Source organism: Micromys minutus, assembly GCF_963924665.1.
Source record: "Micromys minutus genome assembly, chromosome: 14".
Lineage (NCBI taxonomy): Eukaryota > Metazoa > Chordata > Mammalia > Rodentia > Muridae > Micromys > Micromys minutus.
The window spans coordinates 44,004,543-44,025,765 of NC_137983.1; the positions used below are offsets into that span (position 1 = coordinate 44,004,543).

The 21,223-nt window shown below is 40.7% G+C and overlaps 1 protein-coding gene across 1 annotated transcript in view; it reads left to right on the forward strand.

Moving 5' to 3' along the window:
* LOC308429920 (disintegrin and metalloproteinase domain-containing protein 5-like) overlaps positions 1–20,026 on the forward strand; it is a gene marked incomplete at both ends in the record, with an annotated part of 62,250 nt that extends 42,224 nt beyond the window's left edge. Inside the window, one exon of the mRNA XM_080928954.1 lies at positions 19,980–20,026. Within this exon, the coding sequence (XP_080785080.1) occupies positions 19,980–20,026 (47 nt within the window). The remainder of the gene's footprint in view (positions 1–19,979) is intronic.
* Positions 20,027–21,223: the final 1,197 nt, after the last annotated feature.

Below are 21,223 nucleotides of genomic sequence, written 5' to 3' on the forward strand. Positions count from 1 at the left end.
CTTTTTAAAGATGGAGTGTGTAGAAACCCTGTAAGAGGTCAGTTTAAGTAGCTAGAGTAGCTCCCCCACAGTAGATGCCCCTAACCACCTACCAGATGTGATCTCCATTGAGAGTGGTCACCATGGCCTACACTTAAGTGAAACCTAGAGACTCTTTGTCATCACAATAAGACAGCAGCATAGTAAAATAAAATAAAATAAAATAAAATAAAATAAAATAAATCCCAGTGTGGGGTCCCTCCCAGCCTTAGACCATTTATGTTCCCAGATGAAAGACACACTTGAAGCCTCTATATTTTTAATATGCCTTAAGCAGCACAGTCACTGGGCAACTGCCTGCCCTCCATGCTGTTAGACCCCACTTTCCTACTGACAACTCTGAATTACTACTTACTAATTTCTATGCTCCATTTGGCCTGCTCTTAACTCTAATTGGCCAGTCTACATGGGCACGTTTTTATTTTATTTTATTTTTTTAATGGCTCAGCTATCCCATTGCGGCTCTCCTTCTCCCTCCTGAATATTCTTCCTCTTCCACAGCTCCCTTTCCCTTCCACAGGATCTCTATCCCAGGTAACCTAAACCCCACCTACGTCTCATCGCCCCAGCTATTGGCTGCTGGTGTCTTTATTTACCAATCAGAATTAACTGGGGGGCAGGGTCCCTCAGACTACTTCAGACTCCTAATCTTGGAGTCCAACACTTAGCATTACAACAAACAGTAAAAGATAAAAACCTCAACACAGCAGCATCTGATTGACAGCCCGAAAGAGAAATATAATCCCATTGGATCTTCTAAAGATTTTCCAGTGGCATCCAATGGATAGCACAGAGGCATCCTGAATAATAAACCCCAAGCCTAAGGATTTGTCACAGAGCATCTGATAGCCTCCTTTGATCTGGGTGCTGAGGATACAGATGGACAACGGACATATTACAGCTGTGGAGATGCTATTTCAAAGAGAGTGCTTTACAGTAGTTTTCATTTGTTTGTTTAGATTTAGACTTAGCATTTAAGAAGACAGCCTTGTCCTCTTCTGCAGATAGGTACTGCAGTGCTGCACTGAGCCAAAGTCTTGTCCCATATCTGACATATATGAGGGACATATTCTTCCTCTAAGTCCCTCTGACCACATCAGTGTAGGCTTCCAAGTATGGCTCTTGAAACCCCAGATAGTCCCCCAAGCTTGTCATTTTTAATTATGGTGTGATATTTAGCTGAGGCCTAAGATTAACATTTTAAAAATAAAACTTGATTAGACATACACATTAAATCAGTACCCAATATATATATATATATATATATATATATATATATATATATATATATATATATATATGCTCTAAATAATTTATTTGGGTCCTTAGAACTTGCATAAGCTTTCCAGCCTTCTTGCCAGTTCTGAAAAAGCAAAGAACAAACTAACACTTAGTCATCTAGATGCGCAGATCCTTTTGTCTTTCTCAGGGTAGGGTTCCTCCTTGTAGTCCTGGCTGTCCTGGAACTCTGTAGACCAGGCTGGCCTCAAACTCACAGAGATCCACCTGCCTCTCTCCTGAGTGCTGAGATTACAGGCATTGTTCCACCACCCACACTCAGTCGAACAATTTATTAAGGATATTTTTATTGCTACATCCTCACATTTTACCACAAGTCATAGCCATACCAAGAAGTAAATTCCTATATGTCAGACACCTCTCCTCTTAAGGTCCCAAGGACAAACCCAAGTCTTTGTTTTACCACAGCTCGCTCTGAGGGACCGATGCATCTGTAACACTGTCATCCTGGGAAACCAAAGCAAACTCCTCAAGTTCAGTGATGAACCAGAAGTGAGACTGGACTTCGAAAGGGGGATAACATAAAAAGAAGGGAAGGGTGGGCTCAGAGCAAGCCTGAGCCCAGCAAGCCAGTTCCCACTGGAGCCCAGACATGCACAGAACTAGCTGTCTTGATAGTCTGCCCTCAGTGCTCCCTGGAGAGGTAGGGTCATCCATGAAGGTACACAAAGGGCCCGTCGTTTTGGCTGTAAGAGCTTCCTTGGCCTGGCCCTGTCATATTACAGAAATTAAAGATATGTTTCCCTCTTCTAAGACTGAGCAGGAACTCTTTAACTCCTTAAGTGGGAGTCATGGAAGCAGCCCCTAATGATCATAGAAATGTTTTCCAGATAATTCTTCTTTTAAAGGATAGGCCATGTTTGTAGTGGATGGCTTTCCTGTCCCTCATTGTTTCCTTTGGCCCAGACTGACAGTGTTTCTTCTATGGCATAATTCTGTTTCCTCTGGTCTAACTTCACATTATATATGTATATTCCCATTATACATATGGCTTTCTAAGAACTCTTTAGTATCCTTTCGAGAACACACTTCCTTTTCCAAATATGAGCAGGTTGAGTACTTCTTCTTTGAATTTACTTCTTTATTTCATCTGTTTTTTTGATTCTTGGATTTTGCTAGAAGCAATCTGGAGGGTATATACTACAACTTCAACATTTTCATTTAGAATCTCCTCTGGTAAATATTCATTTGCAGGGCTTGGAAAATTCCATCCGTTACAAACCATTAAAGCACAGTTTAGCTAAGAGTTCTCTACCTTGTACCAGCAATAGTGTTTCACTGAAGGCCAGCATGCTCCTTGTTTCTGTCTGAGATACCACTAGACTCGACTTTAATGTAGGTGAATCACCAATTTTCTATGCTTGATTCTTTATGCGGTTTCTAAGAAGATGCAGACTTCCAAACCTCATTTGAATAATGTTAAAATGTAATTTCACCAGCAGCCCCTTCATGGCAACTGATGCATTTTCTAGCCTGCCCCTCACTACTACTCGGATGCTGTGTCCATACTCTCAAATATCCACTGGGACTACAACCCTATTCTAGGTACCAAATCTGTACTTGTCTGGCTTCTTTGAATAAGCAGAAGGAACAATTATGTGTAAAGATAGAACAATTGATTTCCCACCCTTCATATCCTTGAAACTGGTTCACATTATTATATAGACTGCATAGTCCTTTAGTTCTGCAAAGTATGCTGAAGAATTAGAAAGGAATTAAATAAATCTTTGTAATTGTCTTACCATCTAAGAAATTACCAGGTTGTATATTAATGCATTGTATGTACATGAATATTGCACACACACACACACACACACACACACACACACACACACACAACTAAAATGAGTGAATGTGGCTGGAGAGATGGCTCAGTGGTTAAGAGCACTGACTGCTTTCCCAGAAGTCCTGAGTTCAATTCCCAGCAACCACATGGTGGCTCACAATATCTGTAATGAGATCTGATGCCCTCTTCTGGTGTGTCCAAGTTTTCACTGTATATGTTAGTAGCTTAAAACTTAACAAGTATGCAACAAGGAAAATACATTTACAAAGCACTAACTTTTTTATTTAATATATGAGCACATTGTAGCTTTCTTCACACCCTCCCATGCAATATTTTTTTTTTTAAAAAAGGAGGGCATGACTTTAAAAGAAAGCAAGGAGGACACAGGGGGAAGGAGGGGTGGAAAGGGCAGAAAGAGAAATGGAGGTCATGGAACAATGATCTCAAAAGGGAAAAATAATTTTAAAAGAATAACAGTTCAATAACATAGATTGGTCTAATTTTAAGTTTTTTAAAATATACTGTAGTATATATAAATGAGGTGTTTAATGTCGGGGAATAATTCTGGTAATGATATATTTTCTACTTTTCCATGTAGTGTAAAAAAATCTCAAAACACAACTTAAAACTGGCATTTTTCCCTTCTGGAAGGTAAAAGCTATAAGGAGGAAATTCATGGTATTCTTCCAAAACAACGGCTTCGGCTCATCCTCTATATATCTCTACCCTTAATTATGATTATCTTAGCTGTATTTATAAAGCAAAGTAAACTGAGTCGGCGATGTGGCAGAGAAAGAAGCGAAAGCAACAGGTATCTATTAGACATGCACATATATTTACTATTATTGTATCAAATGGGTCAAGACAAAATGATGGGTCCTCATTAAAGATAAGATTGGATGCAAGGAGATGCAAAGAGAGGCACAGAGACACACTGCAAAATGGGTTGATTTCCATGTGCATTCACATCCCTCAAACCACTCTCTTGATTGCTAGCATCCCCGAGAAAGACGATGTTGCTGCAGGCATCTTGGAGGCAAGTTTAGCCTCTCCATTCACTGGTCCTTTCAGTAAGCCATCTTGTCCCATTGTTAGGCTTACAGCACGAAGAACTATAATATCAAAATAAAAAGAAAAGCCACAGTCGAAATCTATTTTCCTAAACCTTTATGTTACTTCTCCACAACAGTAGTTGGGTGAAGTATTGATAGACTGACAAGAGACAGCATGAGGACACTTGTCTTGTGTCAAGCTCCAAACCACAATTTCATAGTATTTTGCCATAATATTTTCCTCTGGTTTTACTTCTTCAGAACTTATAGGAAGATTCAGCAGAAGCATTTTCCACAATAAGAGGAAAGCATATTTAACAATAAAAAAGAGAAAATAACATATTTTTGTTTTAGAACTATACATTTATTTCATAGACAGTAAAAATAATTATTAAATAGTACTTAGAAACGGGAATGCCTGCCTTTGGGCTGGGGAGATGGATCGGTGAGAAAAGTGTTTACCATGCTGACATGCAAACCTGAGTCTATAAGCTCAGCCCCCATATAAAAGCCTTTGCATGGTGGCATGAGCTTATAACCCCAACACTCTGCTGGGAGCCAGACATGAGGCATCTCTGGGGGGGCTGTCCAGGCCATCTAGTCAAAATAATGAGCCTTAGGTTCAAGAGACACTGTGTCCACCCACACCCTGAAAAAGTTGCAGAGTGCCTAAATAAATAAATAAATAAATAAATAAATAAATAAATAAATAAATTGTGACACTCATGTACATATACATGAACAGGTGCATGCACACACACACACACACACACACACACACACACACACACACACACACAAAATCTTTCACAGACATGCCAGAAATGCTTGTCTTTTGTTGTGCAATATCACTTGTGAGTTGGTTGAAACATACATTTGCCCACATAAACATTATTTGCATCTAAATGAAAAGCATTTAACACAGAATTTTAAATCCAAAGCATTGCTTAAATATATCCATATAACAAACATTCTCAAAATTGTTTAATATTTTTATATGGTTGTTAGGGATTATCTGGAATTTAAACTGGCTTTGGCAGGTTCACAAAAACAGAAACAAAAGAAAAGCAATGAAAACTTTCTGTGTTAACGGGGTAGTATGTTTTGATTAACCTGATTTTTTTGAACATTTCTAATGTTTTTGCCTTAATTCAGCTTAATGACTTGAGATATTATGGATAAGTTATGGGTTCACAGCATAAATACTTGGGTTAGTCTTAAGTGCAAGTCTTGCTCAAAACACAGATGACACCCGTTCACATTGGAAAATTACATTTCATGTCTACAAACCATGCTGTTTTCCTGGGCAACGGTCTTTATATTTATTGTTTGAGATTTGTTTTTTTTTTTTTCCTGTTTAAAAAAACAAGTTTCTCAATCTTGTAGCTCTATAACAGAAGAAAGTGTGAGTAACACCAAGATGACCACCAGCGGAGGAAGGTAAGTGTGGAGCGATAAAATGAATCCCTTGTGGTGATTAGGTTTTAGGATTGCTGGCAATCGCTAGTTTATAGCCCATAAGTTTCTTTCTGATGACCTCTACCGGTGTCATCATAGATTGCCTTACGATAGTAAGCATCGTAGCTGCATGGCATTCCGGTCTGTTCTATTGATCTGTCCAGAGGAATGATGGTTGAACATCTATGCTAGCATATATGAGACTCTCGGCTGTGGATCTGGAGAAGAATTGATTAGCGGAGGGAAGGGGGTTGTATGGCATATTACTGGATGACATATTACTGTCACATAAAAAGCTGTTTGGTAAGGATGCCCTACACATGCATCGCCATGAGGGCATCGCTGTGAGGTCATCACAGTGGGTGTCAGTGAGAGTGATCTTGGAGCTGTTACTGGTTCTGCTTTCTAACCCATCTAGGAAAGTAGTGTTGGCAACCAGGTATGGGGAAATAAATCAATTGTGTGATCAGGCATCCCTTTACTGCCCTTCTCTCTCTCCTCCCCTTACCTCTGACCCTCTCTCTCCACCTTCCTTCCCCTGCCCAAGCACTGGCTCTTGCCTTTATTTTACTAAGAACGGGAAGGTTCTGATGAAGTCCTGAGTATGTGACTAGGCAGCCCTTCTTGGGTAAGTGGAATTAATATCAAAATACAAATGGCTGCTGGACCGTCTACACTAATGAAGATGATTACTTGCTGACAAAGTGAGTTACTTGCTTAAATAGAAATTTCACTAGAGCCTCAGCCAGCCATCTAGAACAAACAAAAGCAGGGACTGCTTCCAACTTGATAACTAACCTCCTAAGGGCTCTAGTAATAAACAAACAAACATTACTGTACATTGTATTTGAACTTAAGGTGTGGGATTACCTGTCAAGGGTTCTTATTATATATCTTATTATAGCAATTTGTAGCCCAATCTGGTCCTGAACTCATGATCACTCCATCTTGAACTTGTGGCAGGATTATAGTTGTGTGCTACAATGCCAATCAGAGAGGCTTGGAGCAGATCTTGTGTAGATCTTGTGTGTGCAGCCACAGCCTCTGTGGGCTAATGTGTGCAGTGACTACACCATGTCATCATGTTGGATAAATATTGTTTTGTAGCAGATACTCAGTACCTCATTATTAAAATATTTCTTTGTCTTCTTCCACAACCATCACTGAACCTTGGGGACAGGGATCATGATATCAATGTTCTATTTAGAACTGAACACTTCCACACTCTTTTATTTTGTGACAATTGACCAGCTGTGGGTCTATATATTATTCATTATTTACTTCAAAAAAGAAGGCTTTGTTTTTATCTTACTGCTATTTTGTTGATATACTATTGTGTCCAATTTTTATTTATTTTGGTGTGTGTGTGTGCTTTTTCTTTTTTTCCATTCTGCTCTCTCTCTCTCTTTCTCTCTCTCTCTCTCTCTCTCTCTCTCTCTCTCTCTCTCTCTCTCTCTCTCTCTCTCTCTCTCTCTCTCCCTGTTGGTTTCCTAAAGAGAGAGGGATAAAAGCCACGGGATTTATGGTTGGGAAGGTGAAGGAGGAGATGAGGGAGGAGAAATTGTGATCAGAATATATTGTATAATTTTTCAATAAAAAATAACAAAACCCCAAAACAAATGGGATGGTGGACTGATGGACGTGTGTGTTCAGTTGCCTTATACTAAAGAAGATATCTTGGATATTAGTCCTCTATCGGATGTAGGGTTAGTAAAGATCTTTTGCCAATCTGTAAGTTGCTATTTTGTCCTGTTGACAGTGTCCTTTGCCTTACAGAAACTTTTCAGTTTCATGAGGTCCCATTTGTTAATGGTTGATCTTAGAGCCTAAACCACTGGTGTTCTGTTCAGGAATTTTCTCCTGTGCCAGTATATTTGAGTCTGTTTCCCACTTTCTCTTCTATTAGATTCAGTATATTTGTTTTATGTTATATCTGGGTTTTATGTTGAGGTCCTTGATTCACTTGGACTTGAGTTTTTTGTACAAGGTGATAAATATGGATCAATTTACATTTTTCTATATGCATAACACCAGTTGGACCAGCACCATTTGTTGAAGATGCCTTCTTTTTTTTTCACTGAATGGTTTGGCTGTTTTGTCAAAAAAAAGTATTCATAAGTGTGTGGGTTTATTTCTGGGTCTTCAATTCTATTCCATTGATCAACCTGTATGTTTCTATACCAACCATGCAGTTTTATCACCATTGCTCTGTAGTACAGCCTGACATCAGGGATGGTAATCTCCCAGATGTTCTTTATTATTAAGAATTGTTTTTACTGTCTTGGGTCTTTTGACTTTTTGTATGAAATTGAAGATTGCTCTTTCTGTGTCTGTGAAGAATTGTGTTGGAATTTTTATGGGGATTGCATTAAACCTGTAGATTACTTGGGTAAGATGGCCATTTTTACTATATTAATCCTACCAATCCATGAGCATGGGAGATTTTTCCATTTTCTGAGGTCTTCTTCAACTTTTTTCTTTAGGGACCGGAAGTTTTTGTCATATAGACCTTTTACTTGATTGGTTAGAGTTACACTAAGATATTTTGTATAATTTGTGACTATATTTTCCTAATTTCTACTGCAACCTATTTATTATTTGTATAAAGAAAGGGTACTGATTCTTCACTCTATGTTCCACAGAGAGCTAATACCTAAAGTATAGAAAGAACTCAAGAAGTTAGACTCTTAACAAAAACCCAAATAACCACATTAAGAAATGAGGACTGCCAGGGCGATGAGGTGGGAGTGTGTGGGTGGGAGTGAGAGCATATTTATAGAAGCAAGGAGAGGGGGGATGGCAGAGAGGGAGAAGGGTGATAACATTTGAAATGTAAATATAGAAAATATCCAATAAAAATAAGAGTCAACTAACTCTCAGTTGGGTCCAAATGTAATGAATGTAGGTACTTCAACATTCTTCACCATTAATACTGAAATAGAGACCAGATGATTCACTACAGAGCCAGCAGGTTACCAAACTCCTTTAGGTATATAACCACTAAAATGTTATATGCCTGACCAAGGACTAGTCTTGAGTTCTACGCTTTGGTTGCAATGCATTATTGGAGCAAGATCTCTACACAAGTGGGAACTATAAAACATTTGCGTATTTTTACTATGTGCAAAATGCCCCATAAATTTATGCACATGCACACACGTGCACATGCACACACACACACACACACACACACACACATGGCTCCTTTTTTTCTGTTATGATCATGAATAGTGAAAAGTTTACCTTCCAAAGGATATTAATATTCAAATATTTCTGTATATAGACTGCTTTCTGATAGAATTGATATTATCCCAGGACTCCCTCCCTCCCCCCAAAATGAGGTACAGAACTAAATAGAAAATTCTCAACAGAAGAATCTTAAATGGCCAAGATACACTTAAAGAGATATTCAGTATCCTTAGTCATCAGGAAAATGTACATCAAAATGACCCTGAGATTTCATTTTAACACCATTCAGAATGGCTAAGATAAAAACCTCAAGGGGTTAGAGAGATGGCTCAGCGATTAAGAGCACTGACTGCTCTTCCAGAGGTCCTGAATTCAATTCCCAGCAACCACATGGTGGCTCACAACCATCTGCAATGAGATCTGATGCCCTCTTCTGTTGTGTCTGAAGACAGCTACAGTGTACTCACATACATGGAATAAATCTTTAAAAAACACAAAACAAAAACAAACAACCTCAAGCGACAGCACATGCTGGCAAGGATGTGGAGAAAAAGGAACACTCTGTTGATGGTGGGATTACAAACTGGTACAACCACTCTGGATATCAATCTGGGAGTTCCTCAGAAAATTGGAAATAGTTCTACCTGAAGACCCAGCTATACCATTTCTGGGCATATATCCTAAGGATGTTCTACCATACTACAAGGACACGTGCTTCACTATGTTCATAGCATCCTTATTTATAATAGCCAGAAGCTGGAAACAACCCAGATGTTCCTCAACTGAAGAATGGATACAGAACATGTGGATCATTTTCACAATGGAATACTATTCAGCTATTAAAAACATGGGCATCATAAATTTTGCAGGCAAGTGTATGGAACTAAAAAATACCATTCTAAGAGAGGTAACCCAGACCCAAAAGGACATGCGTGGTATGTACTCACTGATGAGTGGATATTAGCCAAAAACGCACAGAATACCCACGATATAACTACCATGTCGTATGAAGACTAAGAAAGAAGGTCCAAGTGTGGAAGCTTTAATCCCACTTAGAGTGGGGAACAAAATAATCTCAAGAAGCAGAGGGAGGGAGGGGCCTGGGTGGTAGAGGGAAAGGGGGTTGGATCAGGTATTGGGGTAGACAAGAGAGAAGCCAAGAAGACCAGGAGAATAGATGGAAATGTGTGGTAATGGGGTTGGGGCAAGGTGGAACTCTTAGAAGTACCAGAGGCCTGGGATGTGACAGGCTCCCAGGACTCAGTGGGGATGACATTAGCCAAACTTCCCAACAGCAGGGAGATGGAACCTGAAGAGAACACTACCAGTAGAGAGACATGGCCCCCAGTTGAGGCATGGGGCCACCCACCCATCCTCAAAATTTTTGACCCAGAATTGCTCCTGTCTAAAAGAAATGCAGGGACAAACATGGAGCAGAGGCTGAAGGAAAGACCACCAAGAGACCACCCCAACTTGGGATCCAACCCATGCATAGATGCTGAAGCCAAGATCTGTTTGCAGACAAGTGCCTGGAATTGCTATCCTCTGAGAGGGCCTACCAGCAGCTGACTGAGACAGATGTAGATAATTATAGCCAATCCCTGGGCTAAGGTCGGGAACCCTTATGGAAGAGTTAGGGGAGGACTGAAGGATCTGAAGGGTACTGTAACCCTATAGGAAGAACACAGTATCAACTAACTGGGAACCCCACCCTCCACTGCCAAGAGCTCCTAGAGACGCATACATGCATGGGCTGCTTCATGGCTCCAGCACATATGTAGTAGATTACCTTGTCTGGCCTCAGTGGGAAAGGATGTTCTTAACCTTGTAGAAACTTGGTGCTCCAGGGAAGGGGGATGCTGGCAGGGGTAGGTAGGTGGAGAAGTACCCTTTCAGAAGCAGAAGCAATGGGGGATGGTGTGAATAACTAGGGGAGGGGGACCAGGAAGGAGGACAAATTTTGAATGTAAATAAAATAATTTAACTAAAAAAAAGTTTCTTAGCATCAGTACCGTAGGAAAGGTATGATTACTTCAACGTGTTTTTGGGATAGTTGTACAGAAAAATTTTAGCATTAACCTCAAACACACACATAGATGCACACAGAGAGATAACTTCAGAGCCACCAGCTGCAAAATCTCTACCAGATGCAGTCTGCATAAATAAACATAAGAAGTTGGAAAGAAAATATCCAGAATAAAACACGACCGGCATTTTCATTACCAGTAAATACACAGATGCAAAATATGGAAGAAACTCTGTGGTTTTGTGCAAACCAGGAATTTTTTTATAGTTCTTTTTAAAAAATTCATTTATTTATATTCCAGCTGTTGCTCCCCCCTTCTCCCACAGTTCCTATTCCATTCCTCCTCCCCCTTGTCTCTGAGAGGGTGCTCCCTGCCCAGACATCCCTCTTCCCTGGGGTCTCAAATCTCTGGAGGATTGGGCGCATCTTCTTACACTGAGGCCAGATCAGGCAATCCTCTGTTATATATGTGCTAGGAGCCTTGGATCAGCCTGTGTTTGCTGCCTGGTTGGTGGCTCATTCTCTGGGTGCTCCTTGGGCTCTGGGTTAGTTGAAGCTGCTGGCCTTCCTATGAGGTCTCCCTCTCCTTCAGCTTCTTCAATCAAACCCTTAATCCAACCTCAGGGTCCCCAACTTCAGTCCAATAATTGACTCTAAGTATCTGCATCTGTTTCAGTCAGCTGCTGCTTGGAACTTCCAGAGGACAGCCATGCCAGGCACCTGTCTATGAGCACACATAGCATCAGGCCTTGGTGCTCCACCATGAGATGGATACCAAGTTGTGCCGGTCATTGGACCCTTTCCTTCAGTCTCTTCTCCATTTTTGTCCTGCAGTTCTTTTAGACAGGAACAATTCTGGGTCAGAAATGTCCTTCTAATTGAGGCTCTATCTACTAGAGGTGGACTCTTCAAGTTCCCTCTCCCCACTGTTGGGCATTTGGTCACCCCACCCCCAACCCCACTGAGTCCTGAGAGTCTCACCTTCCAGGTCTCTGGTACTTTCTAGAGGGTTCTTCAACTCTCACTCTTCCAAGGCTGCATATTTCCATTCATTCTCCTGGCCCGCTGGGCTTCTCTCTTGTCCCTACCCCTACCCCATACTTGATCCTGTCCCCTTTCTCCTCCCCTTTCCCATACAGATCTCTCCCTCCCTCCTGACTCCCATGATCATTTTCTTCTCCCCTCTAAGATTGAAGGATCCTCACTTGGGCCTTTCTGCCTATTAAACTTCTTGCAGTCCGTGGGTTGTATCTGAGGTATTCTGTACTTTTGGGCTAATATCCACTTATCAGAAAGAGGATGATATGGATTAACCATGAGAAACTGGCATTTTGAGCAAGAAAAAGGAAAAAGAAACCGAACCCAACTCACAGCTTCTCTCCCTCCTCTGCAGAGGAGAGAGGACTCTAAACCATGGACTAATAAATCAGCAGTGGCTGAACAAATGCACCAATGTCTGGCGTCTTCTATGTATTGTCTGGTCCATTTCTACCTTATCTGCTCTTCTCTTGGGGAGAAATGGGTACCCATATGGAGCAGACAAAGACTTGATTCTCATGGAGCTGTCAGGAGACCCCAGGACACCCTTGCTTCCTGAGGGCCATAGCTTTCCTGTCCCCATTTTCTCTCTGCCTAGGGTGGCCTGCCTTTTCTCTGTCTCCTTCTAGCCTCCCCACCTCAGACATCCCAGACTGTTTGGCCAGTGTGTCTTCTCTTCCATAATGTTAAACTGCGCTAAGTTCAAAAGGGGCTGGAGAGGCGGCTCAGGAACCGAGAGCATGGGCTGCCCTTCCCTATGACCACATGGCAGCTCACAGCTGTCTAACTCCAGTTCCAGGGAATCCGAAACCCTCTCCTAGCCTCAGTGGACACTAGACATACGCAGTGCACACGCATTTAGACAAAACACCCATACAAATAAAAACAACCCCCCCCAAAAAAACATCAAAAGTAAATTTATCATTAATCTGAGGAAGAAAAATGTCCAGGGTTACTTTTCTGCACAGCTCTCTTCCAAAGACAAGGGCTTCTTTTATGTGGTTGTCATTCATCAAATGTGATATAATTGAGGCCACAGTGAGCGGGTCCGCTGTACTGTTGACTAAGTCCCTTGGCGCTGGTGTATTGTGGGCACTGCACACCAGCCCATTGGAATGGATCACGAATGTTTGCAAGCTTGCACAAGTCGGTTAAACTGACTTAAATTGCCGAGGTAAATGAAAGCTAACCCTCACAATGTAACAATTCTTAATTATTTTTACTGTAATCTTATCTTGGCCCCCAAGACACTGGTGACTGTGTGCTCTTGTGGCAGAATTTCCTCTCTTTTCCAGTTCTACAAAATATCAACTGTTGGTTTGAGATTTACAAATGCACTTGTGTGGTTTCGGTTTTGCTTTTGGTTTTGTCTCCATGGAGACAGCTGTATATTTCCCAGCCTGCCATTGATTGTAGGCTGTGTTTATTAATTATGTGCATATATGTACATGCACATGCCACAGAATCTGTGTAGAGGTCAGAGGACAGACAACTTGTGGGAATTGGCTTCTCTTCTATCACCGCTATGCAAATATGAAAGGGAAGGTCAATGGGACACTATCTCAACATTTAACATCACTAAAGTAAGAAAACAAAGATGAAGGGTTTTCGAGACAGTCTATCAGGAGAAGGAAAAGCCAAACCTACTGAGGGAATTTTTGATGGGATGTATATCTTCACCATATTGATTGTGCATTTGGTTATATTACTATAACTCTACAAACATGAAAGCATAATGGACATCACAAAACTTAATGCCTACTTATAATTTTGCCTTATATCCCTCACTATAATTTTGGAATGGTTGGCCAACCAGACACCAAACCCTGAATAAAAACCGAGTCTCCCCCCTTGTTTGTTTAATGAGGACTCACATATCCAGGATGCAGTACTTGGCCTGTAATTATCTTCCAGACTATCTTAGACTCATCCTTTCCATAATTAGGAGGAAGATGAAGTTGGCTGGTCACTAACATACTTCTTCAGCAACATTCTATTTATGACCAAGACGGGTCAAGGGAGAGATATACCTTCCTCCTGTAAACAAGGATCCCCTCTGTCTTTTCTCCTCTTGCCTTTGGTATGCCTATGCTCCTTGTGTGTAACAATCACTGCATGCACTGCCCGCAGAACATTCTCGAAAAAACTGAAGACCGTATTTTGTACTTTGTGCAGTTCAAACTCCTGCTCTGCGCGGCACAGTGAAGATGTAGAAGAACTGGGATTAGGGAGTCGTTTCTCTCTTGCTGCATTCTGTAGGCCTTGGGGAACACTTTCTATTCTAGCTTTGCCTTCTTTTTTTTTTCTGTTTTTTTTCTCTCTTACAACTTTATTTTTTAAAAAAGAGGGATACATATACAGATTTATAAAGGCATTTTGGCATAACACTATATGAATATTTTTTGTCAGTACTTAATTATTTTAGAGGTTTGTTAGCATGCATAGAAATCCCACTAGTTACCACAAGCATAAAGTACGTGTAGGACAGAACGTAACATGGAAACAGATTTCTTGGTGAGTATAGATTAAGCATAATGATCTTTGAATACCAAGAATTGCCACAAGGCTATATTCTTAGCTCTTGGATTATTAGTGATTTAAGGTCCAGGTGTACCACACTCTGAGAGGGTGCTATACATTTTTTTCCCCTATGAAGAACTGAGGCTTTCATTTTTTCACCTTTGTTTTTCTTGAGCTTCAAATGGCCTGTGAGTTGTTTCTGGAGTGTTCAGAGGTTTCTGAGGTTAGTATCCAATTATCAGTAACTGCATATTATGTCTGTTCTTTTGTGACTGGGTTACCTTACTCAGGATGATATTCTTTAGATGCATCCATTTTCTTAGGAATTTCATAAAGCCATTGTTTCTAATAGCTGAGTAGTATTCCATTGTGAAAATGTACCACAATTTTTGTATCCATTCATCTACTGAAGTACATCTGGGTTCTTTCCAGCTTCTGGCTATTATAAATAGGGCTGCTATGAACATTCTGGTGCATGTGCCCTTATTGTATGTTGGAGCAAATCTGGGGTATATGCCCAGAAGTGGAATAACTAGGTCTTCAGGTAGGACTATGTCCAATTTTCTGAGGAACTGCCAGATTGATTTCCAGAGTGGTTGTATCAGTTTACAACCCCACCAACAGTGGAGAAGTGTTCCTCTTTCTCCATATCCTCACCAGCATCTGCTGTCATCTGAGTTTTTTATCTTAGCCATTATGACTGGTGTGAGGTGGAATCTCAGGGCTGTTTTGATTTACATTTCCCTGATGGCTAAGGATGTTGAGCACTTCCTTAGATGCTTCTCAGCCATTCGATATTCCTCAATTGAGAACTTTTTTGTTTATGTCTGTACCCCATTTTTTAATAGGGTTGTTTGATTCTCTGGTATCTCGCTTCTTGAGTTCTTTGTATACCTTGGATATTAGGCCTCTATCTGATGTGCGGTTGGTAAAGATCTTTTCCCAATTTGTTGGCTGAGGTTTTGTTTTCTTGACAGTGTCCTTAGCCTTACAGAAACTTTGCAATATCATTAAGTTCCATTTCTTGATCTTTGACCTTAGAGCACAAGCCATTGGTGTTCTGTTCAGGAAAATTTCCCCTGTGCCTATGTGTTTTAAGGTTTTCCCTACTTTCTCTTCTAATAGTTTCAGTGTACTTGGTTTCATGTGGAGATCTTTGATCCACTTGCACGTGAGCTTTGTACAAGGAGATAAGATATCTTTGCCTTCTTAACTAGAAAACTCTGCAATCTATGAATTTCCTTCAGGTGTACCTTACTTTTGGTAGACTGTTTTTTTCCTTTTGAAGTTACAGTCTTTTGGCCTCTAAGAAAATTTCCGTGACCTCTTCATCTGCGCATCTTCTCACTTTTCTTCCTAAGTCCTGACATGGTGATTCTTCCAGCTTCTAGCAAAGGTTTTTACACAGGATAGGAAACCACACAGCTTTCCTCCAAGGAAGACTGCCGCCTAATGGCAAAGTCTGGAAAGATGGACCCACACTGAAGCCCTAGTATTTTAGCATCTGCCTCAGTTTTGAGCAAGCTATGTGGCCTTCTGAGAGTTGGCATCCACTCAATTATTTAAGAAGATAATATGTCACGATGGCTCATTTGTTTGTCAACTTGACACAAACTATAGTCATTTTGGAAGAGGGAACCTCAGTTGAGAAAATGTTCCTACTAAATTGACCTATGGGCAAGCCTGTAATGCTTGCTTTCTTTTTCTTTCTTTCTTCCTTCCTTCCTTCCTTCCTCCCTCCCTCCCTCTCTCTCTCTCTCTTTCTTTCTTTCTTCCTTTCTTCCTTCCTTCCTTCCTTTCTTCCTTCCTTCCTTCCTTCCTTCCTTCCTTCCTTCCTTCCTCCCTCCCTCCCTCTCTCTCTCTCTCTCTCTCTTTCTTTCTTCCTTCCTTCCTTCCTTCCTTCCTTCCTTTCTTCCTTTCTTCCTTCCTTCCTCTTTCTCTCTCTCCTCCTCTCCCTTTCTCCTCCCCCCCCCTTTCTTTGATTGATAGTTGATGTTTAAGTATTGCTGGTGGGTATTGCCATTCCCTTAAGAAACCATGCTGAGCAAGCTACAGGGAGCAAGCCGGCAAACAGCCTTCCTCCATGGCTTCTGTATTCTGTATCCTACTAAAGGGCCTGTCCTGACTTTTCTCAGTAACGGGCTGTTACCTGGAAGTGTAAGTGATATAAACCCTTTCCTCTCCAGTTGCTTTTGGTCACAGTGTTTCATCACAGCCATAGAAGAGGCCTTAACCAAGACAAATACCAACCTAAGCCATGATGCTCTGATGAGCAATGTGTCCTGAGAGACTTTGAGGCTTAGCTCCTGAAACTTTTGTCAGGCATTGTCATTCCTGACATTTCCAGTTTGTTGTTGTTTTTCTGGTCCATACATCATTTGGAAGCCAACCTGCATCGTCCTGGCTTCAGCCAGGTATTCCTCCCAACAAGTCTTTTGCTGTGGAACCGTTACCTGGAGCATACACTGGGACATTCTACATTTGCCAGCGCAATAACAAGCTTCCTCCTCAAGAGTCTCTTCTTGACTCTTTGGGAACAGAGAAGCTTTTGCTTGGTGTTCCCCTCTGGAATAATATCTTATTTTAACCCATTGTTGTGACTTCTTAACTCTTTAGTCATCTTAAACATAGTTTTATTCTCCCTGGAGTATTCTTACGTTAGGCACCAAACCAGCATTATCATTCACAGTTTCTCTTTGGATTTTCCTTTCCATATTATTTCTCCCTGACAATCTCATTTCCTCATTTTTCCAATGCCGTTCTTCCCGTGATCATAAGTCTCTGCTTTTCAGCTCGGACAAACACTCGCAGCCCTCCCTGCACTGTCCAGACCGGACCTTCCCAGCGATGCCCGGCTTTAACATACCTTTACTTTATTAGATCCCCCAGCCCGTGTCACCATGGGTATCAGCTGTACAGTAATCTGAATATCATCTATTTTCATATCAAATGATTCACCTAGTGAAACCAGAAACACCCGTGCAGAATAGCATCTGAAGTTCCTCTTCACAGCTTTGGTTTTTTTCTTTTTCTTCCTGTTCTCGAATTCACATGTATGTAGACAGTGCAGGAATAAGTGCACAGAATGCTCCTAAGTGAACACACTGTCTCCAGGACACACACACACACACACACACACACACACACACACACACACACACACACATATATATATATATATATATATATATATATATATCACTAACCTCAGCTGTATCCATGTTATCTCTCTATGGAAATAAACATCATTATTCCACTTAGAATGCTTGAATGATTTTGTATTATTGTGGATGGAAGCCCCAAGATGCTCTGTCCTTTCCATTTCTCTCATTGTTTATAGTTGTTCTTTACAATCCCTGTCCTGAGGAGTTATTCATCCATCTCAAGACTAAGTGCTGATATCCAAATTTAAGCATGGGAGATTTAATGGTGACTTCAAACATATGATTAACATCATTTATTATGATTTCTATGCTACCAATGCTAAATTAGTTCCTTCAGAGCACAAGTCAGGTGGTCTGTTTAGAGTCAGTGCAACATATTTAAGGAGCACCTTCATGAGTAAAGTATGTAGATGATAAATAGCCATAGATATAAGACATTCCAATTGCTCTCCACGTGGAGGTTTATTTACAACTTCTGGTTTAATTTCTAACCTGGAAGGGCTGATGGTCCCCAAAAGAAGTGAAACACACACACACACACACACACACACACACACACACACACACACACACATCACATTCTAATATTTCACACTGCTATGATTGTCAAACTGCTTGTCTCCTCTCATGTCAGCTCATACTGACTAAGGGCTGCATGTATGTGCTTATGTGCAGCATATGTTAATTTCAGCATGTCTTGAGACACAAATGTTCACACAGCCCTGTGTAGTCAGGCCACTCCCCTTTGCTGAAACTGTCCTCAAGGGCAGATTTTGAGGTTGTCATCAACCTTAACTTTCTCTTAGCAGCTTTCAGCTCTCTCCTGGAGCTGCCAAGCACCTCTTTGTTTCAGTTTTGAATGTGATACTTTGAAAGATCTGCAGAATCAGTACATAACTCTTGGGTGTTCATTCCCCATCCCTGCTCCCCGCCCCGATCAAAATTATATTTCCACAGAAATTGCGACATATGCTTAGTTGGGGGTTTTATTGCTGAGAGGAAACACCATGACCACAGCAACTCATGGCAGGAAGCATGGTAGCATGCAGGCAGACTTGGAGCTGGTAATTGAGATTTCTACCTCTGGATCCTTAGGCAACAGGGTGGGGGGAGGGGAGAGATGGTAAGCCAGTTTTTCTGAAACCTCAAAGCCTACCCCCAAGTAATACACTTTCTTCAACAGGGCCACGCCTCCTAATAGTGCCCCTCCCTTCAAGTTTAAGGGGACCTTCTTGCACACATGCCTTTGTAATACACAAGCACTTACCAGCTCAAACCTAGAAATGACACCAAAGGTTTTGCAACAGATAAATGGTTACCCAAACTGGGGAAACTGTTTCTCACGATGCTACATTTCAATAAAATGGAATCAAAAGATGAAAACAATAATAGAGGTAAAGGAATACATGTCTAGTAGATCATATCCACGTCAGAGTCCGACTTACCGTATGATGGTGTTGGTAAATTTACTAGCATATTAAACATTCTAGATATGGGGAAGTGATTCGGTGACAAGCCCAAGGAGGCAAAATTGAGGGTGTGTTTATAAAGTGAATTATCAAAAGATTTGTTTTCATTGTATAGTTTTCTTGATGTGATTATAATTATATGAAAGTACATATAAGATAATTTCTCTGACACACATGCATCAGCTGTGCAAATATGTTCTTTTCAAAAGAAGAAATGAAGCAAAAGATGGAATATGGGTTCTCCTAGAACAGCCTTAAAACTTGGATTTATTATTTTTAGATGTATGTGTGCACTTTTATGAGCTGATGTGTATTATGGTACGTATGAGAACCCTTGGGTCAAAAGAGGGCATTGGATCCTCTGGAACTGGAGTTACAGGTTGTTGTGGGCTGTGATGTGGGTGCTGGGAATGAAAACTCAGGTCCTCTGCAAGAGCAGTAAGGGCTTTTAACTGCAGGGCCATCTCAACAGCCCCATGTTCTTGCAAAATTTTTTATACTGCCAGAAAAATCTGTAAATATTTTAAATACTATGCAAAAAACAACCTGGACTTTACAACTCCTTCCAAAGTAGTTATTTTTAAAAAATCTAGAAGAGAGGGTAAGGAGGACAGCAATAGGTTTGTAATGCATAGTTTAGTAGATTAAAATGTGGGAAACAGTATACAGTAAGATGTGACACTCAACCATATTAACTCATAATGAATTGTTGCAACATAGTGAACATTTTGCTATATTCTTGCTTAGCTGTGCTTGTACTATATTCACACTTAGCACTTTTAGAACTATTTCTGTTAGCCTGTCTCTTTCAAACTCTCCAGGGTGCCTTTTATAAGTGTTCCTTCATGTTCTAAGCCCACTGATTTTTATTAGACCTCACTGCACGCAATGACTGTTATTGCTTAAACCCCACACTCCTTTGTTTTAACCCATCCTTAGCGCACCTGCGGACCCACCAATCACAGAAAACCCAGAAAGGATTCTGAACGTCTTTGCTGTGAAGAAACCCTAAAGGCTAGAGGAGACGGTCCAGTCGGGGCAATATCACCAGATCTTTAAGCCGTCTTCTCGGAGAGGTGGTCTTGATATCTGGATTTCGGTACACCTTGTGGTTGTCTCTAAGGAACATGGGATTTTATTTGCCCCCTAATAAATATGATGACTACCTACAAAATTGATTGTAGTTGTCTGGCTATAAAGGGATGGAATGTCTCTTTATCTCTAGTCTGCCATAAACTTTTTGAGTGCATATTTAATAAATATAAAAGTTTTACTGAGAAGGGGATTTATGAGGATAAGTGGGGGATTTTCTTTTTCTGCAGAAGTTTTTATTTTCAAAGATAAAAGAAAGTACCTTTCACTGTTTCCTTTTCTCCTTGTGGGTTGTCATCTGTGGACTGATTTATGCTGCTTTCTCCTCACTGGACCAGTCTTCTTGACTGATCCATCTCTTGTCCAGGTCATAATAGATTCCTTCTGTTTTTATTGGATATATTTTATTTACATCTCCAATGTTATCCTGTTTCCCGGTTTTCCATCCATAAACCCCCTATCCTTTCCCACCTCCCCTTCTTCTATGAGGGTGCTCCCCCACCCACCCCTTCCTACCCCCTTCCATCCCACAACCCTGACATTCTCCTACACTGGGGCATCCAGACTTGGCAGGACCAAGGGCTTCTCCTCCCATTGATGCCCAGCAAGGCCATCCTCTGCTACAACAGATTATTTCTTGAGATACAAATGTAGCACCAGTAACATCCTTGGAAGTCATTCACTAATTCAGTTATTCCTCACCATAAATACAACATCTTTTCTGTTGAGCTACGTGGAGTGGGAGAAGCTAATCTTTATACAGTCACACAGAAATTTGTGTATCTTACTACTGATTCATTTGTAATTTCTATGTATGGCATCTATTACATCTGCCTTCCTGGGTGAACCTCACTCAGAAACAAATACAATATCCATAATGTTTGTTACCCAGGCCCATTGCTTGTTGGCCTTCCAAAGTTCAAAGGTGGAATTAAATTAGAATTATCTGAATGTATCTACATTAATCAGGTAAAAGAAACAATGTCACCCAGTAAGCATGTTTCCGATTTTAGTTACATACTAACCTCCACATAATAAAATCATGACTAACTAACACTCATAACTTTGTGACCCATTTAAAATTTAAAAAA